The sequence below is a fragment of the Heptranchias perlo genome, chromosome 5 (assembly GCF_035084215.1).
Source record: "Heptranchias perlo isolate sHepPer1 chromosome 5, sHepPer1.hap1, whole genome shotgun sequence".
Taxonomy (NCBI): domain Eukaryota; kingdom Metazoa; phylum Chordata; class Chondrichthyes; order Hexanchiformes; family Hexanchidae; genus Heptranchias; species Heptranchias perlo.
The window spans coordinates 66,163,403-66,191,315 of record NC_090329.1 but is presented as its reverse complement, the minus strand read 5'-3'; the positions used below and the strand labels follow the sequence as shown (position 1 = coordinate 66,191,315).

At 43.2% G+C, this 27,913-nt stretch overlaps 1 protein-coding gene across 1 annotated transcript in view; it reads right to left on the bottom strand.

Moving 5' to 3' along the window:
* The window catches only part of LOC137321401 (adhesion G protein-coupled receptor F4-like), a 118,566-nt gene extending 90,752 nt beyond the window's left edge, over positions 1–27,814 (bottom strand). Inside the window, exons 1-2 of the mRNA XM_067983789.1 lie at positions 27,737–27,814; positions 4,402–4,544 (exon numbers count right to left, since the gene is read on the bottom strand). Of these exons, the coding sequence (XP_067839890.1) occupies positions 4,402–4,509 (108 nt within the window). The 5' untranslated portion in view covers positions 4,510–4,544; positions 27,737–27,814. The remainder of the gene's footprint in view (positions 1–4,401; positions 4,545–27,736) is intronic.
* Between the last annotated feature and the right edge of the window lie 99 nt (positions 27,815–27,913).

Genomic DNA, 27,913 nt, shown 5'->3' with positions numbered 1-27,913 from the left:
CCCACACTGGGGGAAACAGTCTCCCTCCAACCAGGCGTGTTGCAGCCAGCAGCCTGTGGCAGGTGCCAAGGTGCGCTCCACGGGGGAGAGCCCTCACCCACGCAGGAGGCCACCGCGTCACAAAGGGCAACCCCTGCCCTCCACCACCCCCCGCCAAGCCAGAGGACAGACTGACACGAAACCGCAGCCCCAGTCCGAGGAACCACCCACCCACCCTGCACAACCCCTCAGACCAACACCTGCCAGTTGGGTGGTGTGTGGAGACCCTCGGAGGACGAAGAGCATGACCAGCACCAGCAGCCTCGCAGTCCACGCCGTCCGCCGCAGGGACGTGGATCCCCCCAACACGGTGTTGTTGCACGCCCACCTGCACAGCAGGAGGGAGGGCTACCGCAGAGAGAGACGCGTCGCAGAGGGCACTACCCTCGCCACAGGGTCCACAGACCGAGGCGCAGCTCCCCGGACCTCTCCGAGCAGCAGTGCACAGGGAGGCGCAGATTCGCTCGACATGTAGTCGTGGAGATCTGCAGCCTCTTTCATGCCGAGCTGCTCCTGGCTGGCCCCAGCACCAACTGCTTACCTGTCGCTGGCAAAGTCACCACTGCCCTCCACACCTTCTCCTCCGCATCCTTCCAGGGTGCAGCCGGCTACACCGCCGATGTCTCTCAGTCGTCTGCGCGGACGAGCCCTGCAAATACACCTGCACCTACTCTGCAGTAACACGATGGGTGGCATCAGTGGTGGGTCCTCATAGTGATACCCAGGAGCGGCCATTATTGGACACAACGGACAGGATTCGCGGAGACATGGCAGTGGTGGTGTCAATATAATGTGTGCTGTTTGTTGCTCTGAAATTCAATATGGGTAACACCCATGACAAACCCTCAGACACCCTTGTGCACCCCCTTCATGCTGACGAGACGTTTGCCTTACGCTGCCTACTGCACATATGTGATGCATGCCCTGTGGCTGCAGCACAGGTGGTGGCAGGTTGAGTGAGGCTGGCCGTGAGGGAGATGCACGAGAGGGTGAGTATGGGATGGAGCAATGAGATTGTATGCGGAGTGGGTTGCGTGTTAGTGGCAGGGTGAGTACTGGCGAGGTGAGTAGGTGGAGGTAGGATGAGGATGGGGTGTGAGTGGGTATGAAGGGTGATGTGACAGAATAGTGTTGGCGGTGCCGAAGGAGATGTGGGGTGGGGGCAGTGTTGTGGCAGACGGAGTGTAGGGGAAAGACTTCGTGTTCTCACTGCGGCTGACCTACTGCGGTCATTGCAGCGCCTCCTGCACTGTATGCAGGTGGGCCATATGTTGGTGGCGCAGGTGACCCCCTCTGCCACCTCGAGCCACGCCTTCTTGGTGGCAGAGGCAGGCCGCTTCCTCCCGCCCGCCGGGGGAAGATCTGTGTCCTCCCCCTCCTCCTCACCCCATCTGATGATACCTGGGGTGAGGCATCATTAAACTGGGAGCAGCCTTCCCCCTGGGCTGCTCCATGCTGCAATTTGTCCCATTGGTTGCAGCATCTGTCAGTGGAGGACTGCCCCTTTAACTAGAGAGCCTCCAGCTGACAGATCGTACTGCGCATGCGCAGCCCGACCGACGCGCAGGCCAGCACCGTGGACCCCGGAGGAGCAGGTAATTGGATCCTATTAGTGGGTTGCCTGCTACGATCGCGTGGGCAACCCACTAATTTCGCCGAGCGTGTTGACCATGCTCCCGGAGGACCACCCGCTGGGAACCCGCAGGCCTGCTAAATTCGGGCCCAATAATTCTGTAAAATGAATCTCAGAGCCAATTACCCTCTGGCTCAGTGTTTAAATGTCATTTATGGTGTGGTACTGAGTTATGCAAGCCAAAAAAATCCCAGCTTCAATCCCTGATCTTTGCTGAGTTGGAGGATTTCAATTGAGACACCAGTGGGGCAGTAACATTAACCTCAATGCCTCTGGACTGGGAAACAAAAGCTGCCATAGCTTCATACTCTTGATCACTATGTAATGACCAGGCCAGCTAAGGACAGGATAGGGCTCAGTTGTGATGCCACCTGTTACCTAATAGTCGGCTGACATGCAAGCGTAAATGTTATGAACTCACTCTGGTACAGAGCCTCACCCACCGGGAATATATTCCATCCAATTTTAATGGGCAGAAAATCCTACAATACCCACTGATGGGCAAAACTCCGCTTTGAGAAGTTCATATCCTTTACTGTCCAGCTGTACATGAAGGTTGAGTTAATCTCCGTGACAACAAATTATGCGGAAGAAATTGCTCTGCACTATTTGTAAAAACATTTAATCAAATCAGGAAGTTTGCTATTTGAACAGTCATTAATCCATTTAAATAAATAACCAGAACATAATGGGGCAGAAATCGTTCCCGAAATAACGGAGAGCTCAACAGCCCTTTCCGTTTTTAGTGGTGAATTGAAGGAGCAAGTTCTGGCGTTCGCACATGTGCAGCGAAACGCGGAAATCCGGAACTTGTTCCTATTGGTTCGCCAGCGATATGACAGCTTCAAATTAAAGGGACATCGCACGTTGCAATCAGGGAAATCATTGAAAAAGCGCCAACTTGCTTATCTGCCCAACTGGAAAGTAACTAATTACGCCACCAAACAGATATGCTTAAAAATACAGGTCTAAACTAAGTTTTAACAGTGTGGTAAGTCTTAATGACTGCCAAACAACTAAAAATCAACTTTTAAAAATGTGGAGTCTCATATTACTCCTTATTTTTATAGTTTTTGGTCATTAAAATTTTTTTTTAATTAAAAAATTAATTTTTATTTTACATTGCCCTTCTGTCTCTTTAATTTAATTCAATTATCTCTTTGGCTTTTTATAAAAAATAATAAAAATTTTTATTTACAATTACATACAGAAAAATAACTTTAAATGAATGAAGTCTGCTTGCCTGCTTGAGCAATGCAGCCTGAGTCTGTGGGCCTGACTTCTCTTTTTGACAGATTTTGTGAGCGTGTCTTCTCCTCACAGACTTTTTCAACGGCGTCAACTCAGAGGCTGAGTTGATAGCGCACAATTTGTTTAAAGTTCAAATTCAAGCAATTCGATGCCACAGAGCCCGCAGTAATTTCATTAATTTAATTCGCAAGAGCGGCAGTGACAACTGCCTCCCCGCTCGGAGCAATTTCTGGCCCATTAATTCCTTACACACGTTGCAAGGTGTAATTTCACCCCCTGGGGTCTTCAGATTACTTGATGGGATAACAAGTTAATGCATGTGGTTAAAATTCCTTTGTCCTTTATTTCAGTATTAACTCATTTTTCTTTTAAAAAGGGTGGCACCTCCAATAGGATAGGGTGCAGGAATTTCAAACATGCTAAGCAATCGTTCCATGGTATGCAATGGAATAATTTCATGGCCTAAATCCTTAGCACAGGGATTGGGTTTTGTTCAAGTTCGGTGCAGTAATTTTTCAATTGTCACCAGATATATATTTTAGGAATGTTCAATAGCAGAGTATTCACAGCTCATTCTTTGTTATGACACTTTCACGTCCACGATCTAAAATGGGCCGAAAATCCCCATCGAGGTTCAGTGGCGTCGCCAATGAGGTTCTCTGCTTTACGTCCCACTAGGAGCTCATGTGGAATCCCCGCTAGACGGTCCATCGCAACTTGATGGTTCCGAGAGGCAACGGGGGTGTGGACGCTAGGTCCCCTCACCGAGGAAAATGCAAAGTTTGACTCCAGCAACCCCCTTTGTAAGGGAACCATATTTATATATTTGTTTTTTAAAAATTACCTTTTCTTTGGGGGTTCAAGTCACAATCCTGGCCTAGATTCCCACGAGGCCCAGTTCAGCCCTTTTTACTCACATACCATAGCCAATGAAACACTGGGTCCTTCTGAGGCCAGGAACTCCTGTCGTAGGGAGTCGCCACCCCTAGCCTAGTCCCCTCCTCCCTCAATTGCCTTGTTTGAAGCAGACAGAGACTCCACTCGTAACAGGCCATCCAGGAAACTCTCACATAAGGCCAGGACCTCTATCGGGTTCCAAACTAAATTTTGGTCCTTGCTGAAGTTATCGCAGGAGTAGGCGAGAAGGGCTGTGGAATTCTGATCCCATAGAGAATTTAGAGAAACATGATTACAAATGTCTGTCACTCAATTGCACATATTGAGGAATCGCTGCTCTCACTGTTCATTCACTAACCTTGGGGTTTTGGCTGTATATGAATCAAATTTCACCAATAATCTGAAGGTACGTTTCCTTTAAGAATTACATGTCACATTTTGCAATAATCTGTTTCGGTTGGGGGAAATTACTTCAACTCTGGGTAACAGCGGAGATAAAAATATAAGCACATTGGTGCAAAGCTAGAATTTTAATTGTTTTGCTTTCAGTTACATGCAGTTTACAAAAGGTAGCTACTCACTGGAAGAGCAGGATTTGAACTATATGGCCGACCGACTTCAACTTCTACATGTTGAAAGACAAGCAACAGGAACAGGCAGTGTAATATAATCCCACGTCGAGCCATCATTGCAAATGTCCAAAATCATAGAAATACTGAAATAACTGGAAAAAGCAATAAAAATACAGGATTAGAAAACAGCAAATAAACGGTCTACTTTGTAAATCCATTTATTGTGAAGAAATGGCTCAAAACCTCCAACAGTGTGCAGTGAAGCTGTAGTGAATCTAGAAGGCATAATTCTAAAAGTGGGTACTGGAACAGAGAGATCTGGGGCTATATGTACACAAATCGTTGAAGGTGGCAGGGCAGATTGAGAAATAAGTTTAAAAAGCATATGAGATCCTGGGCTTTATAAATAGAGGCATAGAGTACAAAAGTATTGAAGTCATGATGAACCTTTATAAACTGGAGTATTGTGTCCAGTTCTGGGCACCGCACTTTAGGAAAGGGTGCAGAAGAGATTTACTAGAATGATTCCAGGGATGAGGGACTTTAATTACATGGCTTGACTGGAGAACATAAGAACATAAGAAATAGGAGCAGGAGTAGACCAATCGGCCCCTCGAGCCTGCTCCACCATTCAATAAGATCATGGCTGATCTGATCCTATCCTCAAATCTAAAGAACACAAGAAGTAGGAGCAGGACCCGGCCACTCAGCCCCTGGGCCCACTCTGCCACCCACAGGGACTTGACCGATCCGAACTCAGCTTCATGTCCAATTTCCTGCCCGCTCCCCGTAACCCCTAATTCCCTTTACTTCTAGGAAACTGTCTATTTCTGTTTGAAATTTATTTAATGATGTAGCTTCCACAGCTTCCTGGGGCAGCAAATTCCACACACCTACTACCCTCTGAGTGAAGAAGTTTCTCCTCATCTCAGTTTTCAAAGAGCAGCCCCTTATTCTAAGATTATGCCCCCTAGTTCTAGTTTCACCCATCCTCGGGAACATCCTTACCGCATCCACCCGATCAAGCCCCTTCACAATCTTATATGTTTCAATAAGATCGCCTCTCATTCTTCTGAACTCCAATGAGTAGAGTCCCAATCTACTCAACCTCTCCTCATATGTCCGCCCCCTCATCCCCGGGATTAACCGAGTGAACCTTCTTTGTACTGCCTCGAGAGCAAGTATGTCTTTTCTTAAGTATGGACACCAAAACGGTATGCAGTATTCCAGGTGCGGTCTCACCAATACCTTATATAACTGCAGCAATACCTCCCTGTTTTTATATTCTATCCCCCGAGCAATAAAAGCCAACATTCCGTTGGCCTTCTTGATCACCTGCTGCACCTGCATACTAACTTTTTGATTTTCTTGCACTAGGACCCCCAGATCCCTTTGTACTGCAGTACTTTCCAGTTTCTCACCATTAAGATAATAACTTGCTCTCTGAGTTTTCCTGCCAAAGTGCATAACCTCACATTTTCCAATATTGTATTGCACCTGCCAAATCTCCGCCCACTCACCCAGCCTGTCTATATCCCCTTGTAGGTTTTTTATGTCCTCCTCACTCTCTACTTTCCCTCCCATCTTTGTATCATCTGCAAACTTTGATATGTTACACTCAGTCCCCTCCTCCAAATCATTAATATAGATTGTAAAGAGTTGAGGACCCAGCACCGACCCCTGCGGAACACCACTGGCTACTGGTTGCCAGTCCGAGAATGAACCATTTATCCCAACTCTCTGCTTCTTGTTAGATAACCAATCCTCCACCCATGCCAGAATATTACCCCCAATCCAATGATTCTTTATCTTGAGCAATAATCTTTTATGTGGCACCTTGTCGAATGCCTTCTGGAAGTCCAAATACACTATGTCCACTGGTTCCCCTTTATCCACCCTGTACGTTATGTCCTCAAAGAACTCAAGCAAATTTGTCAGACATGACTTCCCCTTCATAAAGCCATGCTGACTTTGTCCTATTAAATTATGTTTATCTAAATGTTCCGTTACTGTCTCCTTAATAATAGACTCCAAAATTTTACCCACCACAGATGTTAGGCTAACTGGTCTATAATTTCCAGCCTTCTGCCTACTACCCTTTTTAAATAAGGGTTTTACATTAGCAGTTTTCCAATCTGCCAGGACCTTTGCTGAGTCCAGAGAATTTTGGAAAATTATTACCAAAGCATCCACAATCCCTACTGCCACTTCCCTCAAGACCCTAGGATGTAAGCCATCAGGTCCAGGGGATTTATCAGCCTTGAGTCCCATTATTTTACTAAGTACCAATTCCTTAGTGATTTTAATCGTATTTAGCTCCTCCCCCCCAGAGCCCCCTGCTTGTCCAGTGTTGGGATATTCTTAGTGTCCTCTACCGTAAAGACTGAAACAAAATATTTGTTCAGCATTTTTGCCATCTCCATGTTTCCCACCATTAATTTCCCGGTCTCATCCTCTAAAGGACCTACATTTGCCTTAGCCACCCTTTTTCTTTTTATATAACTAGAAACTCTTGCTATCTGTTTTTATATTTTTTGCTAATTTATTTTCATAATCTATCTTCCCTTTCTTAATCAATCCTTTAATTACTTTTTGCTGTCTTTTGAAGACTTCCCAATCTTCTATCCTCCCACTAAGTTTGGCTACCTTATATGTCCTTGTTTTTAGTCGGATACTATCCTTAATTTCTTTACTTAGCCATGGATGGCTGTCATTTCTTTTACACCCTTTTTTCCTCAGTGGGATACATTTTTTTTGAACGTTGTAAAATAACTCTTTAAATGAACACCACTGCTCATGTATCGTCTTACCCTTTAATCTATTTTCCCAGTCCACTTTAATCAATTCCGCTCTCATACCATCATAGTCTCCTTTATTCAAGCTCAGTATGCTTGTTTGAGAACCAACCCTCTCACCCTCTAATTGGATATGGAATGTAACCATGTTATGGTCGCTCATTCCAAGGGGATCCTTAACTAGGACATTATTAATTAATCCTGGCTCATTACACAGGACCAGGTCCAAGGTTGCTTACCCCCTTGTAGGATCAGTTACATACTGCTCAAGAAATCCATCTCTAATACACTCAATAAACTCTTCCTCAAGGCTGCCCTGCCCAATTTGATTTGTCCAGTTAATATGATAGTTAAAATCCCCCATAATTATAGCTGTTCCCTTATTACATGCCCCGACTATTTCCTGATTAATACTTCTTCCAGCAGAGTTGCAACTATTAGGAGGCCTATATACTACACCCACGAGTGTTTTTTTCCCCTTATTATTCCTTATCTCTACCCAAACTGTTTCATTATCCTGATCCTTTGTCCCAATATCATTTCTCTGTACTACAGTGATTCCTTCCTTTATTAGCATTGCCACCCCACCTGCCTGTCCTTCCTGATTGTTAAATAACCTGGCATATTTAATTCCCAGTCGTTGTCACCCTGCAGCCATGTTTCTGTAATGGCCACAAGATCATACCCAAACGTAGTTATTTGTGCCGTTAACTCGTCCATTTTGTTACAAATGCTACGTGCATTCAGATAAAGAACTTTCAAATATGTTTTGTGACACTTAGTTCCTGCTTTTTCCTTTTTTAACACTTTACCTTTTACTCCATACCTTCTGTCCCTTCCTGACACGCTTTCCTCTGTCTCCTTGCTCTGGTTCCCAACCCCCTGCCACTTTAATTTAAACCCTCCCCAAAAGCACTAGCAAACACTCCCCTTAGGACAGCAGTCCCCACCCTGCCCAGGTACAGACCATCCGGTTTGTACTGGTCCCACCTCCCCCAGAACCGGTTCCAATGCCCCAGGAATTTGAATCCCTCCTCCTTGCACCACTCCTCTAGCCACGTATTCATTTGAAATATCCTCCTATTTCTACTCTGACTAGCATGTGGCACTGGTAGCAATCCTGAGATTACTACCTTTGAGGTCCTATTTTTTAATTTACCTCCTAACTCCATATATTCTGCTTTTAGGACTTTTAGAAGCTGGGGTTGTTCTCCTTGGAACGAGACGGTTGCGAGGAGATTTGATAGAGGTATTCAAAATCGTGATGGGTCTAGACAGAGTAAATAGAGAGAAACTGTTCCCATTGGCAGAAGGGTCAAGGACCGGAGGACATAGATCTAAGGTGATTGGCAGAAGAACCAAAGGTGACATGAGGAAAAACATTTTTACACAGCGAGTGGTTAGGATCTGAAATGCACTGCCAGAGGGGGTGGTGGAGGCAGATTCAATCATGGCCTTCAAAAGGGAACTGGATAGGTACTTGAAAGGAAAAAATTTGCAGGACTACGGGGATAGGGCGGGTGAGTGGGACTAACTGGATTGCTCTTGCATAGAGCCGGCACAGACTCAATGGGCCTAATGGCCTCCTTTCGTGCTGTAACCTTTCTATGATTCTACATGCAGAGTACCAGAACACCTGCATTTGGCATCATGGTGAGGGGAACTGAGGTAGGGAAGTGATGGGGCGGGGGGGCAAGTCACACCAAAATTTCTGACCGGAGTTATGTCCCACACGTTTCTCCTCCCTTGTCCACATTGCAGAATTGTCCCGATACCTCAAACTCTGCATGTTCTTTCATCAAGTTTCTAATCTCCCTCCTCCATATACTTTTCAATGTATAGGATTTCTCTTTCTGTACTTTTTAAATTTATAAATGAAAAATAATTTCTTAAACTCACCACAAGATGACTGATCTGTCTAGTGCTGCTCGATGCTGGGAGCAGAACCTTAAAAAGACATAAAACTTCTTTTTCCATGGCTCTGCTCCCAGGGTACAGCCTCACGAGAAGGGAATGTGGGATGAAGTAAGGACTTTAACACAATTCTGCGACTCCTCTCCCATCTTATGAAGCTTCACGCTGCGAGCAGAACCTCGCAAAATAATATTGTTGTTGCTCAGCCTCGGCTCACTGCAACACCCACACACATCTACAAACGCAAAATATTGTGGATACTGGAAATCTGACATAAAAACAGAAAATGCTGGAAACGCTCAGTAGGTAAGGCAGCATTCATCCTGCTCCCAATTCCTCATTTTCCCTGGCTCTGTACTTACTTATAAACTGTTAAATCTCCAACTTCTTCCAGTTCTGATGAAAGGTCACTGACCTGAAACGTTAACTCTGTTTCTCTCTCCACAGCTGCTGCCTGACCTGCTGAGTGTTTCCAGCATTTTCTGTTTTTATTTCAGATAGCACCATTGTTGAATGATATATTCAAATGAGATGCCATCTCTGCAAGGGTGGAACTTTGTGAACACTTAGATATGTAAGAAATAACATATACACAATGAAAGAAAGACTGCTAATTACTACAATAAGATTGTTATGTGTTCTCAGGCCACCCGTCATTATTATTCCACTTCATCTTGCACTATGCTCATGACCTGTGCAGTGACTGGACAATTTACAAATGAACAGAAAGTAGTTTAACAATAACAGCAATCCTCAAATGCTTATCTTTAAATGTTAATTCTTCTCAAAAAGGAACAGGAAATTTTGAACAACTGCCTAATAAGGGAATTTAGCAAGATTTCCTTAGGGATAACCAGTCCTGATCAAGTCTGCAATGTCATGGTGAATGTATGTAGTACTTTTCAGTTAATGAAACATTCCTGTTTGTATGTTATTTCCCTGTGCTTTTTTCCAATTTAGAAATATAACATTTCACCTCAACAAATATGCTCAGCTCAGCTCAGCTCAGTGTACTTTTGGCATCATTATATTATAGATACATCGAACCCAATGCCTGCTGAAAGCGATGTGGCGCTGACAGGCTGTGGTCTCTGACCAGACAAACCAGCTTTGTACATACACATTGTATGGATTTACAGAGCTTCACACATTGATGTCCAAATGTCAATTAAATTTTAAAATGAGCAAAGTGCCAACAAGACAGTTGCTATCACTAAATACATTAAAGTTCCTAGGCAGTCGAATCTACTGCCTGAGACTATATAAGTTCGCTTTGTATCAGTTGCAGTTCTATTCAGCCAGTGCAAAGTATAGCAGTGCCCCTAGCTAAGCTGTTCCAGTACAGCTACAGCACTGGCATCAACATGACAATGTGGAAAATTGCCCAGGTATGTCCTGTCCACAAGAAGCAGGACAAATCCAACCCAGTCAATGACCACCCCATCAGCCTACTCACAATCATCAGCAAAGTGATGGACGGAGTCATCGACAGTGCTATCAAGCGGCACTTACTCACCAACAACCTGCTCACGATGCTCTATTTGGGTTCCACCAGGACATCAAGGCAGCATTTGACCGAGTGTGGCACCAAGGAGCCCTAGTAAAATTGAAGTCAATGGGAATCAGGGGGAAAACTCTCCAGTGGTTGGAGTCATACCTAGCACAAAGGGAGATGGTAGTGGTTGTTGGAGGCCAATCATCTCAGCCCCAGGGCATCACTGCAGGAGTTCCTCAGGGCAGTGTCCTAGGCCCAACCATCTTCAGCTGCTTCATCAATGACCTTCCCTCCATCATATAAAGTCAGAAATGGGGATGTTCGCTGATGACTGCACACTGTTCAGTTCCATTCTCAGCCCCTCAGATAACGAAGCAGTCCGAGCCCGTATGCAGCAAGACCTGGACAACATCCAGGCTTGGGCTGATAAGTGGCAAGTAACATTCATGCCAGACATGTGCCAGGCAATGACCATCTCCGACAAGAGAGTGTCTAACCATCTCCCCTTGACATTCAACGGCATTACCATCGCCGAATCCCCCACCATCAACATCCTGGGGGTCACCATTGACCAGAAACTTAATTGGACCAGCCATATAAATACTGTGGCGACAAGAGCAGGTCAGAGGCTGGGTATTCTGCGGCGAGTGACTCACCTCCTGACTCCCCAAAGCCTTTCCACCATCTACAAGGCACAAGTCAGGAGTGTGATGGAATGCTCTCCACTTGCCTGGATGAGTGAAGCTCCAACAACACTCAAGAAGCTCGACACCATCCAGGACAAAGCAGCCCGCTTGATTGGCACCCCATCCACCACCCTAAACATTCACTCCCTTCACCACCGGCGCACCGTGACTGCAGTGTGTACCATCTACGGTCCCACCCTTCCTTTGACTACCCTTTTACTATTTATATGTTTATAAAAGACTTTTGGGTTCGCTTTTATGTTAGTTGCTAATCTATTCTCATATCCTCTCTTTGCTCCTCTTATTCCCTTTTTTACATCTCCTGTGTACTTTCTGTATTCAGCCTGGTTCTCTACTGTAATATGCACCTTACATTCATTATAAGCCTCCTTTTTCTGTTACATTTTAAACTCTATATCTTTAGTCATCCAGGGAGCTCTAGTCTTGATCACCCTTCCTTTCCCCCTCTTGGGGATGTGTCTACTCTGTAGCCGAACCATCTCCTCCTTGCAGGCCTCCCATTGTTCAATTAAAATGGCCCTCTCAGTGACCAAGCCTCATCACAGTACAACAACTGACCTTCAAGAATGCAAATCACATGCTATAAAATAAAGGATTAACTTGAATGGTTTTCAAATACTCTCAATAATCTGATGAATGAAACTGTTAAAGTTACTAAGCTTTCTGAGCTTAGTACTTTATCTATCAATATATAATTCAAAATCTTGCGTCTCGTATGCATCACATCTTAAATGTGTACACCACATTTTTCCCTGGCATCATAAATCATCTGTCACATTTCAATGATTGACTTAAATAATCATTAATCATTCTGATTTGCTCAAATATCTGGCAAGTATGAAAAGCTAAGCTACCAATACCAGGAACCCACAAAGCTCACAAAAACAACCAACCAAATTTCTCTTTTTTTTTCTTCAAAATTATCAGCAAGAAACCAGTATCTACTAAAAAACCAACCAATCTTCAGTCATCTTCAAATTCTTGTCAATATGGGTAAGAGGCAAGAAGTTGCAGTAACAATGTGTTCTATTTTAAATTATGGCCATAATGATGTAGTTAGTGTGAAATAAAATACTTTACAAAGATATTTTTGAACAACTATACAAAAGCAGGCCTCTTATAGAAGTCACCATTTTGGAATGAAATTAGTACAAGGAAATCATAGGGAAGTTGATCCACTCCAGCACTCCTGACACTCGCTGGGAAATTGCTTATTCCCAGCCAGAGATGTTCTATCCATTAAAAGACAGACAGAAAACAATATGCCGGGGATGCACCATTTCCCTATACATATTCCCGGTATATGCTAGGTGTGCCTAATCAGAAAATCTCTCTACTATTCACAAGGAAATGAGAGAAAAGAATGTTTTTGACAGCATGCGTCAGATGTGTTGTTCAGATACGGTAGGAATGTCACCTGACACATATGAACTGGAAATACAAGTAAGCTGCCATACCAAGGTTTACTAGAAGGAAGCAGTGACTATAATTTTGAAACTATTCATGCTATTCTTCTATGCAGAGCTATCAATGTCAAAGAAGTAATATTAGGAGAAAAAAGGAATGAAATGTAAACCTATTTAAATAAACTCTACCATATCTTTTTCCTTTAGAAATAATTATTAAAGTTCAGTCATTTCTGTTTGTGACTATCACCTGTCAATCAAATGTAATGGGCGCAACTGGGTTTCTTCCTGTTGGACCCACAAATTAGATACTGTTGCCCAACAGAAACCGATCAATCAGCAAGTACTCGCACTAATGCTCATCTTCACACTTCTCAAGCAGTTACTGAGCTGCTCAGTCACCATTACTTCTGAACAGGTCATCACTACCAGCTGTGCAGTTGTGCTGAGTATTCATTTTCTGAACTCTCCACCATCTGGTCACAGGCCACAACTGATGCTACAGCCAATCTATTGCTGGTGAGTGCACACAACAAACAACAATCCAGTATGTCATGCACATATCCTTAGCTTCAGCTGATAAATACTATTCCTTACAATCAATAGTGCACCAAGCTGCTCTATGTGTCAAAATGGCTGCATTGCACAAATCAAGAAGGATGATTGTGACTTCTAAGGATCTATTCATTCACTGAGCAAATGGATGCTTGATTCACAAATTTAGGCCTTCATTGTTTCAATGCCCTTCTGTTTGTTTGAGCACCAAATCAGTATTTGGAAACTAGAGCAGCTTGGTGCATTTCTTCTGACTGTAGTCAAGTTAAAGGCTCAGCAAAAATGCGTGAATGTATGGCAAATGCATGGTTAAGGCAAGATGAGTGATTATATTACTTGATTTGGAAAGTAGTATTATAGAAGAAGGCAATGATAAATTTATGTGACTGGCTCCCAGTAGCAAAAGTATGTTGGGAGCCAGAAGTATACCCAGGAAACTCAGAAAGACAGGCAAGATCCTGAGCCCTAAATCAAAAATACATGGAAACCTATCATGACGATGGAGGGTCTGTCACCTTCATGGCAGATTTCTTAAAGCCAAAAATGAAGAACAAGAAGTTGCAAGGATGTCTTCACAACTTTCTGAACCCTTCTCGAAAGCACAAAAAACAACATATTGCTCCACTGTGCAATGGCCAGGAACCTATTTGTCGTATTTAAAGGGTAGCGCACCACAAACATCTTCTGAACTGTCCTTTTATAGAAGTGAGACTCCAGTAAAACCTTAGTCCCAGAGTGCATCATAAATAGGCTGTAGAGACTGAAAAGACCTGGATTGACAAGGAGAAGAGGAAGGCAATGGATAAAGGAATATCGAAGGTATATGGGGTAAACTCCAAAACAGAATCCCATGAAACATAATCCAATAAATCATGTGTATTATGTGAAGCCTATTTTAATAGAATGATTCATTACTTTTCCATGAACCCTGAATTTCCTGTTACATTATGACCTACACTTGGAGTGATTCTCATTCATTTTAATTTACCAATATAGTCTTTCCAAGTGTATTGACTAAAAATAAACAATGCTCCATTGTATAATGTCATTCACATCCAGGTGGTCCTGCTGGATGTACATCCTGGAGCTACCTGCCTCAGACCAATGGCACAATATAACTCTCACCTTTGAAACAATTTGAAGAGTGTCATAGTGTCATCTAGTCAGACCTAACCCTAATCCACAAGCAGGAGTAAATCCGTCCAGGATGTATTCTCGATGTTTAGAGAGGTGGACACTTTCTTTTGCAGTCCAGACCAAGAGTCCTGGACACTTTCTAGCCTACCAAGTGTGAGGGCAAAGGACATTTCAGAATGACTAGAAAAGATTATTCAAGAGAAGGGAGAGCAGTCAGTCATCATGGTCCACCTGGGTGCCAATGACATAGGAAAGGCCAGAAGTCCTGCAAAGGGAGTTTAAAAGATTGGGCAACAGGCTTATGGCAGGTCTTCAAGGGTGGTAATCTTTGGATTACTCCCCCAGCCACGTGCTAGAATAGGGAAGGATAGGAAGCTCAACGTGTGTCTAAAGTAATGGTGTCAAGAAGAGTGTTCCCATTTTATGAGGCATTGGCACCAGTTCTTTAGAAGATGGGAGCTAGGGGCTACATCAGAACAAGAAGGGAGCTAATGAACTGGGAAAATGGATCAATAGGAAAGTGAAGAGTCATTTAAACTGGGAAGGAAGGAAAAAATGGGGAACAAAATAGGTAATAGGAAAAAGAGAGAAATAGATTAAGTAAATGTAAAAAAAAAGTCACAATAGCGATAGAATGCAGAAGGAATAAGCAGGGAAAAGACTGAGGGAAAGGAATGAAGTGTTACCTTGGACAAAACAATCACGAGAAAAGGCATAGCATTACATACAAACAAAAAAAGATAAAGTGCATATATTGCAATGCTCAGAGTATGGGAAATAAACTGGGGAATTAGAAGCAATTATGGCACATGGAAGATATAGATGGAATAGCACTAACAGAGACAAGGCTACACCATGGGCAGAAGATAAAAATAAACATATTGGATTATAATATTTTTAAGAAAGACAGAATAGGTAAGATTAGAGGGGTGGCAATATTGGTGAAGGAAGGAATACATGATGTAAAAAGGACTGATGTACACACAAGGAGCAGTTCAGAGAGTCAATTATAAAGAAAAAGAAAGAACTTATATGGTTAGAGTTTTTTTTAAAGGGTTTGTTACATTGTGGGGAGTTGTACTGCGGGCCCTCTAATTGTGGGTGGAATATGGAAGTGGAAATCTGTAGACAGAGCAGGGAGATGAGTAGGAAAAACAATTATTGTTCGAGGAGATTTTAATTACCCACGCATTTATTGGAATAGGGAGGGAGTAAACAGAGAGAAGGGAATGGAATTCCTAAAACGTGTGCAGGACTACTTCCTCAAGCAGTATGTTTGTATGACTACAAAGGGCGAGGCATTGCCAGATCTAGTTATGAGTAATGAAATAGCTCAGATAGATGAGTTAAATGCGGGTGAGCAGCTTGGGAGTATCGTAGTATCATGGTAGGTAGAGCACAGGAGGAGGCCATTCGGCCCACCGTGCCTCTTTGAAAGAGCTACCCAATTTATCAAATGCCTTTTGGAAGTGCGTACACACAACATCAATCACACTACCCTCATCAACCCTCTCTGTTACTTCATGGAAGAACTCAATTAAGTTAGTCAAATACAATTTGCCTTTAACAAATCCGTGCTGACTTTCATTTATTAGCCCATACTTCTCCAAGTACCAATTTATTTTATCCCGGATTATTGTCTCTAAAAGTTTCCCCACCATCAATGTTAGGCTGACTGGCCTGTAATTGCCAGGTTTATCCCTCTCCCCTTTTTTGAACAGGGGTGTAACATTTGCAATCCTCCAGTTCTCCTGCAAACCAACCCCATATCTAGGGAGGATTGGACGATTGTGGCAAGAGCCTGCTCAATTTCCACCCTTACTTCCCTCAGTAACCTAGGATGCATCACATCTGGACCGGGTTACTTTTCTACTTTGAGTACTGGCAATCTTTTAAATACCTCCTCTTTATCTATTTCTATCCTATCCAATATCGCCACCATCTCCTCCTTTACTGCTACGATGGCAGCATCCTCTTCTCTAGTGAAGACTGATGCAAATTATTCGTTTAGTGGCTCAGCCATGCTCTCTGCCTTCACAAGAAGATCTTCATTTTTGTTTTTTTGTCCCTAATCGGTCCCACCCTTCCTTTGACTACCCTTTTACTATTTATATGTTTATAAAAGACTTTTGGGTTTCCTTTTCTGTTAGCTGCTAATCTATTCTCATGCTCTCTCTCTGCCCCTCTTGTTCCCTTTCTTAGATCTCCTCTGTACTTTCCGTATTCAGCCTGGTTCTCTACGGCATTATGAACCTTACATTCGTCATAAGCCTCCTTTTTCTATTTCATTTTAATCTCTATATCTTTTGTCATCCAGGGAGCTCTAGCTTTGCTTGCCTTTCCTTTCCCCCTCATAGGGATGTGTCTACTCCATACCCAAATGTCCACAACAAGTGCTACATCCCGTGACATCCTATCATAGCGTGAATTTTACATTCGAACGCTGAAATAAAGACTTGTCTCCATTATTGAAACAATTCCTCAGCACCAACCTCTCTTGAACCCAGAGTGAATTGAGAGTCCTCTTGAATGAATCACATTTGATTGTTCCTTGTCCTTTTCCAAAACTATTCTAAACCTAATGATATTATGATTACTTTTCCCCAAATGCTTCCCCTCTGAAACATGCTCCACCAACTCCACTTCATTCCCCAGAACTAGATCCAACACTGTTTCCTTCCTGGTTGGTCTGGAAACACACTGTTCCAGAAAGTTCTCTTGTACACATTTCAGGAATTCCTCCCCATCTTTGCCATTTACACTGTTTATTATCCCAGTCTATATTGGGATAATTTAAGTCCCCCGTTATCACTACTCTATAGCTCTTGTATCTTTCTGTAATTTGCCAGCAAATTTGCTCCTCTATCTCCTTCCCACTATTTGGTGGCCTATAGTATTCTCCCAGTAGCAAAATAGCTTCTCTATTGTTCTTCAATTCTAACCAAATAGATTCTGTCTTTGATCCCTCAACTACACCATCCCTTTCCAGTGATATCATAGTTTATTTGACCATTACTGCCACCCCACCCCCCCCCAAACCTCCTTTCTTCCCTTCCCTATCTTTCCTGAATACCATGTAGCCAGGAATATTAAGTACCCAATCCTCCCCTTCTTTGAGACAGGTCTTTGTTATCGCCACTATATCAATGTCCCATGTGGCAACTTGTGCCTGCAGTTCACCAACCTTATTTACCACACTACTTGCATTTATGCACATAGGAAGTTAAATTGGTTATAACCCGCGAAACCGGGGCACGGATATTGCGATCCGCGATTAACCCGTGCCCCGGTGCTCCTGTGGCAGACAGGACAAAACATTCGTCCTGCCTGAACACTCACCTAAATTAAGTGCTCCACGCCAGTGTTGACACGAGGATTCAATGACATTCATACTTTCCACCAGCAGGGGGAGCCCTAATCTCTTAACAGCAGGCTGTATCTCTTAAAGGTAGCCGGTACCCGTTATTTGCTAAAAATAAGATATGGCTCTGCACGGAGTCGGAACAGAGATCAACCATCGCACATGTAAAACACAGATGCAGGTCCCATCCCTATGTTTAAAAACTGTTGAGTTATTTTAAAACATTGAATAAAGGTTACGCACTACTAAATCCCACACCCTCCAATCTGCATGCCAGACCTCACTTATCTGCCGGTCCGAGTTGGTACCAGGCCTGTGAGAAAGCATGCATCAAGGTTCTCTGCTGATGCACTAGTGGCCTTGGTGCAAGAGGTGGACAAAAGGAGGGGCATCCTATATCCGTGGGGGGGGGGGGGGGGGGGGACAAGAGGCCTTCCATTCACATGCCAAAAATACACTGGGAGGCAGTAGGGAACGCAATCAATGCCAGGCGCACAGCATCATGAACATGCAGGAAGTTCAGGAAGAAGTTCAATTCTTTGACATAAGTGGTCAAGGTGAGTGAGGTCAACTGTCAAGTGGTGTCTCCTACCAACTACACCACTAGCCGCATCCACTGCTCCACACACTACACCCCCATCACCCACATACCAACAAACTCTTTCCATCAGTTTTCAACTCTTCCAATCAGATGCTTCCTTTCACCCTTACACATGTTGCAAGCCGCACACCCACAACCACAGACCACACACACTGGCAGCTTTCACCCGTGACAGACACATCGCCCGGACACAAGTCCCGCTTTTTTGCAGGAGAAGGTGGGGCATAACAGGAGGCAGCAAGTGGCAGTGGCATTTGGCCTCTTGAGCCTGATCCGCCATTCAATGAGATCATGGTTGATCTGTGACCTAACTCCATATATCCGCCTTAGCCCTATATCCCTTAATACCCTTGGTTCACAGAAATCTATCAATCTCAGATTTAAAATTCATAATTGAGCTAGCATCAACTGCCGTTTGCAGAAGAGCGTTCCAAACTTCTCCCGCCCTTTGCGTGTAGAAGCGTTTCCTAACTTCACTCCTGGACATCCTGGCTCTAAATGTTAGGCTCTGTCCCCTAGTCCTAGTATTTAAGTATAGGAGATCTCCAAAAACAGTTACAAATGCATCAGCAACCAAGAGCAATAATCCGGCAACTAACCTGTAAATCCTGCATGGTCCCTTTAAATAGCGCTGGAGGGGAGTCCTCCAGGCACTCTAAGACATGTTTAGATGGTGTGGTTAAGACAGTGCATTGAGTGAAGCGTTAAGTGCCAAAATGGTGTATATCACTTTAAACCAGCTTTACACGCTGATCAAATGCATATTCTCCGAACTTTATAAGATGCCGGCGTTCGTTATTTGCTCATGCGCTAAACCCTTTACCAAGATGGCGTCTAGCACACGTGTGCATGCACGTCCAAGATCCTATCTTGGATATCCGGAAGGCCGTGTAGCACCCAAACAACAGGCGCTACACAGCCCAATTTAGTGCCCTCACACTCCAATCTTGTCTTAGACTGTTTCGCATTTGCCCCCTTTCTGATTCCTCCTATTTCTGAACTATTCTTTACTTTAGTACGACTTGTCCCTCCCAGTCCTCTGAGCACCTTGTTTCTCTTCCCCCTGCCAAATTAGTTTAAACCCTCTCCCACAGCACTAGTTAACCTCCCCATTGGTCCCAGCTCTGTTGAGGTGCAACCCATCCATCTTGAACCGATCCCTCCTGTCCCAGAACTAGTCCCAATGCCCCAGGAATCTGAAGCCCTCCCTCCTGCACCATTGTTCCAGCCACACATTAACCTGTATTATCCTACAATTCCTAAACACACCAGCGCGTGGCACTGGGAGTAATCCAGAGATTACTACCTTTTAAATCCTGCTTTTTAACTTCCTCCTTAGCTCCTGAAACTCTGACTACAGGACCTCAACCCTTTTCCTTCCTATGTCATTGGTTTCCACATGGACCACGACTTCTGGTTGTTCCCCTTCCCCTCTCAAAATGTTCTACACCCTCTCAGTGATGTCCTTTACCCTGGCACCAGGGAGGCAACACACCATGCAGGACTCACGTCAGCAGTTGCAGAAACGCCTGTCTATCCCCCAATTATCGAATCCCCTATAACAACTGCATTTTTTTTGCCCCCTGTGCAGCCAAGTCTTTCACTGTGCAGTGGATTGTCCCTGACTGCACTCCCCTGAGGTTTTAACACCCTCACTGTTATTCAACGGAATATTGGTTTGTGAGTGCCACACTCCCAGGGGACTCCTGCACTGCCTGCCTGTTCCTCTTAGTCTGTCTGGTGGTCACCCACTCCCTCTCTGCCTGAACTCTCTGTGGCTGCGGGGTGACCACCCCCTGAAACGCGCTATCCACGAAACTCTTAGCTTCCTGAATGCACCAGCCGCCCCTCAAGCTCAGAAACTCTGAGCTTGAGCTCAAGCAATTGGCGGCACTTCCTGCACATGTGGTTTTCCAGGACACACAAAGTGTTCTGGAGTTCTCACATGGCACAGGAACTGCCTGTGAGGGGTCCCAGTTGTCCTGCCATGATAGCTAACATTTATTTAAACTGTTTGTTTAACTTTAAGGCATTTTACTGTTTATCTGATACTAAAACATTAAACACTAAAAAACACTAACCACTAAGAACAATAACCACTAAAAACACTAACCAATGAACTAAATACTTACTGACTCACCTTTGACGCTCCTCCTTGTCTTGTGACATCATTTTTTGGCTATTCCTTGATTTTTGATTTCTCGTGCGTCTCCCTTTACGCTCCGCTCAGTCTTAGTCTATAGTTCTTTGGTCTAAATCACTTAGCACCTCCTTCCCCCTCTGCACCTAATTCCCTCACTCACCAAATTCCCAGTTGAAAGTCCTCACTCTGTTAGCAATTCACTCCGTTCGAGGTTCACCCTCTGTCTTTCCCAACCTCTGTGCTCAAATAGTGGCCCCATATGAGAACATTTAAGGTTGAAATAGAAAGGGAAAAGGGTATCACAAAAATAAAGGCATCATGTTGGAGTAGGGCAGATTTTAAAAAGTAAACTAACTGAGGTGAGCTGGAAAGAGAAATTAGTACACAGGACTGTAGATTAACAATTGGATATTTCTTTAAAAAGGAGATTGCAAACAAACTAAAATTGAAGAAGAGGGTACAGGGGTCTTTAATGTGTGTCAGGAAGCCCTGAGTTCATGAAAGGTGCTATATAAATGCGAGTTCTTTCTTTCTTTCTTATAGGCATGATAAAAGTAAGAGAGAATTTGAGAAAATAAGGAAAGAGGCTAAGAAAGGAATAAGGAAAGCAAAGAGGAAATATGAGGGGAGGGTTTTTTAAAAATATATTAAAAAGAGCAGTATTCTACAAATATATCACCCCGCCACTCACCCACCCAAAACCCGCTCCGAGTTAAAATTGCGGCCTTGGTCTTAACTCACCATGTGTAACATCAGGGGACATAAACCGGTAACAATAATAAATTAGATGGAGTAATTCACAACCTCACACTGTCAGTAGGAGCCATGCAGCATGAGTTGGAGATGGGCCACAACATACAGCACTCTTTGTGAACACAATCTCCTGCTTGAAGTGAGGGGCGGCAGAATTACTCCGATGGAGTGCAAACATTTTTCTTAGAATCACGGAATCTTACTGCACAGAAGGAGGTCATTCAGCCCATCGTTCCTGTGCCGGCTCTTTCAAAGAGCTAATATAAAAACAGAAAATGCTGGAGAAGCTCAGCAAGTCAGGCAGCATCCGTGGAGAAAGAAACAGAGTTAACGTTTCAGGTCAAAGGTCTTTCATCAGAACCTTTCTTTCTCCACAGATGCTGCCTGACTTGCTGAGCTTCTCCAGCATTTTCAGTTTTTATTTCAGATTTCCAGCATCCGCAGTATTTTGATTTTTCTTTCAAAGAGCTATTCACTTAGTCCCACTCCCCTGCTCTTTCCTCACTCCCCTGCTCTTTCCTCACAGCCCTGCAAACTTTTGCTGAGTTCTTTTTTGAAGATTTAACTTCCCCCTGACTTTCATCCTGGAAATGTAACATTCACTTTTTCTTCTGGGCTTCACTCAGATTTAACAGTGAGTGTGGACAATCGATTCCACCCTGGTGGAGGTGGGCATCACAGAGCAGCATCTCTCATCACTCGCTCACACCCTGCTTCCAAAGAATTGCGATCAGAAGTAGCAAACCTCAAGTTTCCCCTCCCAAACTCCAGGGCCTTTAGGCCAATTGTAATGACCCTACTGCTGCTCCATCAGGGAACAGATAACTCAGTACAAGCCGAGAATTAAACCTGCGACTTCCCTGATTTGTATGACTCAGCTATTCACCGTAAACCAAACATCAAGTATACTTGACTTTTTTCAAATAATGATTTTTAAATTACTACTTCCTGAACTCTGCAAAAGAATTTTCTGATGGGTGATCTTTTGACACCAGTGCCTAAGGGAAAATATTTCCTTTTGGCTTTGATAAGAGTTCTAAAGATTATTGAGACTGATACCCGGCCACTTGAATGAAACATTACTGAGGAACATTTTCCTTTAAGATCTGAAAACTGAGTTTTAGGTATTCAAACAAACTCAAAACTTTATAAAGGTGAATTTCTGCTCCTGCTCCCGCTGGCTCTACACTGAAGTAGTTTTTTAAAAAAGTAATGTACCTATTTGTTGGTGGCCATTGGTTATACTGGGATAACACGGGAAACCCTGAATCTAAGGTATTGCTGCAGCATCCACTTGAAACCATGTTATGATCTTTCAGTCTGTATGTACCTTAAGATTTTTGAAACACGAGAATCCGAATTCCCTGAAAGCCATCAACTCCTGTACTAAATTCTCTCCCCCCCTCCCCTCATTCTCTACTTTGCTTCTTCCTGCCCACTTCTTGTGCAGTTTTTCTTGTTCTGTCAAATTTTCTTGTTCTCTACCTAATTCTTTTTTAATGCAATGCTCAGATATGTTTATTATAAAAACCTGTTCAATTTGGCAACAGGATGAAAAATCTCAAAACTGTTGAATCAAAAGAGCTTGGGGCTTTTCTTGTTTACTGAAAATGTTATCTGATTATAAAATTACTGCTTCGTATTTCCTTAGCCTTGTTGGTTTGTTTTCAAACCACATGGTCCATTGTGATTTCCTCACCAAGATCGCTTCTTATTTGCCTCATAACTTTTGTACCAAACAAATCCTTATTTTCGTAATTTAAACTTGACCCACATTCTCCTCGTCTCTGAATTCTTTGCTCTTTTTCCCTCACTCAACTTCACCCTGTACATCAACATTACCACCCACAATGGACCTCATGTGAATCCTCACCACCTCTGCAGTTTCTATCATTGACAACAGCTCCTCTCCCTTTAATCTGACCCCCAATGATTTACCTGGGTAGGCCTTGGGCTCTACCTTAATGGCACCTTTGTCCCTTTAACTTAATTCCTGCGTCTTCGGCTGCTATACGGTTGTTCCCCATGGAGTTTAAGTGATGGAAGACCCAGCCGATGAATGATATAATCTCAACCGAGTTGAATTTCTGATCATACTCATATCAAGGTAATCCCAACAGTGAAACTTAAATTGTGGCTTCCCAAGAATGCACTCCCCACCCTTCCTTACTCAAGAGGAAAAATAGATCCTTATAAGGAATGCAATGCCACAGCCACCCAAGAGAAAATCAAGTACCATGAGGAGATAGATTCTATCCCCCCTATTGGGGTACTAAAGCATACAGATCAGGAAGGCCCAGATTTAATCTTTGTTCTTTGGCAAGATGGCGGTAGGGCTTAGTCTTAGTATTCCTGGGCTATAACAGAGGGAAAAATCATGTGTTAAGCTGCACATGTGCACATTGGACAAGGACAGGATTGGACTTGGTTAGGATGTCCCACATCTGTCAATAGCCTGCAAACATATAAGAACATAAGAAATAGGAGCAGGTGTAGACCATCCGGCCCCTCGAGCCTGCTCCGCCATTCAACAAGAACATGGCTGATCTTCTACCTCAACGCCATTTTCCTGCACCATCCCCATATCCCTTGATGCCTTTAATATCTAGAAATCTATCGATCTCTGTTTTGGATGTACTCAATGACTGAGCCTCCACAGCCCTCTGGGGTAGAGAATTCCAAAGACTCACCTTCCTCTAAGTGAAGAAATTTCTCCTTATCTCAGTCCTAAATGGCCTTCCTTTTATTCTGAGACTGTGACCCCTGGTTTCTAGATTTCCCCAGCCAGGGGAAACTTCCTCCTTGCATCTAACCTGTCGAGCCCTATAAGAATTTTGCATGTACCAACCCTGTCGACACTCTTGCATGAAGAATGGTATTTTTGCAAAGTACTGGGAGTTACCTGTGTTTGTGGAATGAGTCAGTGTCTTCAACAGAGTAAGGGAGAAAATTGTTGGGACATCAGTAAATCATGAAGTATAACATTCGTACATCAGTTTTAGTATGGAAGTTATCTGAGATGAAACTTTAGATAAGATTACTGATTGTAATGTAAATTAAACCATTAGCTTAATAAATTATTAAATATTAAATTATCCAGAAACCAAGGCCCACATTTCCTTTTTGGTAGGCAAGGTGGAAGGAGGGGTTACTGATAAATCTATCATATATCAATATTTAAATATATGGACAGCAGAGTTCAGACCGTGAGACAACCAGTTTCTCATGGTTATCACGTAGTACTTCTCCCTCTTCCTGGAATCCGATTTATGAAAACAGCTGTGAAGTTCCTGCCCACATATGGTATCTAGAAGCGAAAACTCAAAGGTAATCATGACCACCAGGAAAATTAAACAAAAAATAATTCAAAATTGTTTTGTTAACCTAAGTTATCACCAGGATTAAAATCATGACCCAATCTTTACTAGTACGCTTGAAATAACAGGAGGAGGTATCAAACAGGAAGAATAGATTCAAACTCTGTTGTGCTGGGAGAACACTGATAATTCCTGGTAGCAGCTTTCACCCTTCAATCAACCTACCTGTCCCCAAATCCCTGGCACAGTCCCAACATTTGTTTATTATTGGACCATCATTGCTTAATCTTATGATATTCCCATTCCAGTCACATTACTGTACAAATTAGATCGCTGGTACTAAAAGTCCCTTATCTAATCAATTCACGTGTGTAGTAGAGAGAAAAAGAGAAACTGTGAATGCCTGTGAAACATTCAGCAGGCCTCTCAGCATCTGAAAGAGAAAAGACAGTTTAATGTTTTATGTGAAGACCCTTTGTGACAACTTTGACGATAGTTTGCACCTAAAACATTCAGCTTTCTCTTCTTTAGATGTTGACTGACCTGCTGTGCATTTCAGCCTTTAGTGGGTTTATTTCAGATTTCTAGCATTTGATGTTTTTCTCATTAACTCAGTCTAGAAGTGTAAAATAAGTATCATTGTTTCGTGTATCAATTTTTTATTTAAAAAAAAGTAATTTCTATCAACAACAACTTGCATTTATAAAGCGCATTTAACGTAGTAAAATATCCCAAAGCGCTTCACAGGAGCGTAATCAGACAAACATATTTTGTTGAAAAAATAACAGCATCTGAACGAAGCATGCTGTTATTAATGCACAGATCGGCCAGTAACTTGTAGCAAGGCATTTCATGCTTAACCACCCCGTGATTTTCATGAAATTTCTGCATTTGCACAATAATTGCACATTAAACTCACCACAGAAAATTAAGTCAAGTAATTAACAGCATAAGTACCCTTTTAAAAATGTGATAATTGTTAATGACTGCCAATCAATCACTCATACCGAGAAAGTGAACAATTATAAATGTGGAGTCTCATTCCTTCAGGTTGTGAATTATTTTAGGAGATTTTAAAAATGTCAAATTTTCAATTTTAAAATTTTATTTCTCACTTTTCCCTTCTGTCCCTTTTTCCTCTCTCTCCTAGTCCAATCTTTTTTTCTCTCTCTCCAAATCTAATCTTTCATTCCCTCTCTTTATTTCTTTTTCTGTACCTAAATTCACCCACTCTAATTCACCCTCCTTCTCAGCCCTTCCCCTGTTTATTTCTCAATCCTTTAATCTCATTGGTTAAGGAGATACACTATTTATCCTGTTGTTCACTAAGGTCCCAGATGCCCTGTTGCCTTCACTGCACCATTATCAGCTCGCACTTCCAGCAACTTTGTGGGCAAAACATTTTAAAACCTAAATGTGCACGAACAGGTCTAACACGCTGCAAGATGCCCTGCTCCAGCAAAATCTGCCCCACGGGGGCAGAGACTCTGCGATGGGTGCATAGGTATTGGGTTGTACCTGTCCAGAAGATCCGCCGCTGACCACACCAAAGTTCACAGGGTGAGGGAGCCCCTGTTTTACACATGAATGACAGATGCTCAAACCACAGGGATGCATTTGAGGTGCCCACCTGCTCCAACCTGCTGGAAAATCTGGCGCAACTTGGCAGTTCCCTCAGTTGGTGCCCACTTCCATAATAATTTTGCAGCATGGCATACCTGTTCTCATCAGGTTAAACCTAGGGCAAGTTCCTCTGAGAGCTGGGGACGTAGGAACGTCCAGAGTTGCGAGTTCTCCCTCCACCCCTTCCCTTGTCAGTGGCCTTGCTTGAGGTGAGCAGAGGATCAGCTCCCAAGAGACCATTCAGGAAACTTCAAAGTTAGACCAGAATCCGCTATGGTGGGTCCCAGACTAGTTTGTAGCCCTTCTGGTGCACTCTACCCAGGGTTACATTGGGAGTGCGCCAGAAAAGTCGAGGACTTTTGGCCTCGTTGTGTAATTGTTTCACTAAAATATATTTTCATTTGTTACGTTTATGTATTATTGGTACAATAGATTCATAGCTGGTTTTATAAAAGGTCAAATACTCCATAAAAAGATAGCTGAAACACAAAATGAAGCACACACGCACTTTCAAAACTTAAAAGTTGGCAGATGTGTGATGTTACACTATAATCTGAACCCATTAGATATGAATGGACATTTTCCTGGGTCTATGCACAGGCCCACTTGATTGCCTGGGTGCAGCAAATATTAGAAAATCAGGCGGGTCAAAGAACACGGCTGGAAAGGAACCCACCTGATTTTCCTCTTATAAATTTCAATGGAAGGAAAATCAGATGGGTTCGTTTACAGGCACACACTCTGATCCACCTGATTTTCTGACATTCGCAGCACCCAGGTGATCCAGTGTGCCTGGACACAGATTCTGGGAAATCTCCCCTACGGAATGAAAAGTGCAGCTAGCAAGATTGGAGTTATACCGTAGGCTCCACCTGGCTCTGACTGAAGAGTCTGTCCACCAAGGGTGGAACTCCATCCATACATGCTTATACAGATGCACAAAACTCCAATCTTATTGGCTATATTTTCAATATTGGGACAGAGCAAGTAGTGGCTGTCCGCATTAAAGGGGCTCCAAACTAAGCTTTTAAAGTGCCCAGGAAATATAACAGATCGCTTCAGCATTTTAAACCAAACAACACCGGACTGCAGTTACACTCCAAACGGCGTCAAGCCCCGGTACTTGCCTTAATGCATTCAAGTTTCACACCAGGACCTGAATCCCGAGTTACACTGCTGCTTTTGGATCCATACACACGTGAAATCGCGTTGCAGCGACAAGTTGCAGAGCCTGCAACCTTAATAGTTGAAGAATTTGGCAATAAAAGGGTTATAATTCCTGCAATACCTCTATTGTATTCGGATACAAAGACCCTGAACGTTTCGAAGCAGGGAGTATTACCTTCATGCTAAAGGAATTGTAAACTCGTTTATAGATAAGTTTACGATCTCATTAAACATAACACGCAAAGGAAATCTTCCGCATATCGCAATGTTAAACTGAAAATATACTTGAATAGTAATTTATATTTACTTTGAAAGAATTTTGCTTATGAATCTGAGAAGTTCTCATTTTAAAACGGGAACTCTGTCCTACCTTTTCAAGACTGATTCAGTTTAAATCACTGTCATCAGCTCTTATCCCATGTGAAGATCGCTAGAAAGTTCATCAAAGATTCGAGCCCAGTTTAATATGGTAAAGCACTTCCTCATCTGCTGCGGATTCGCTGAGAGTGACTTCATGTGGGTGGAAGCGCCGCCCACCACGCACTGG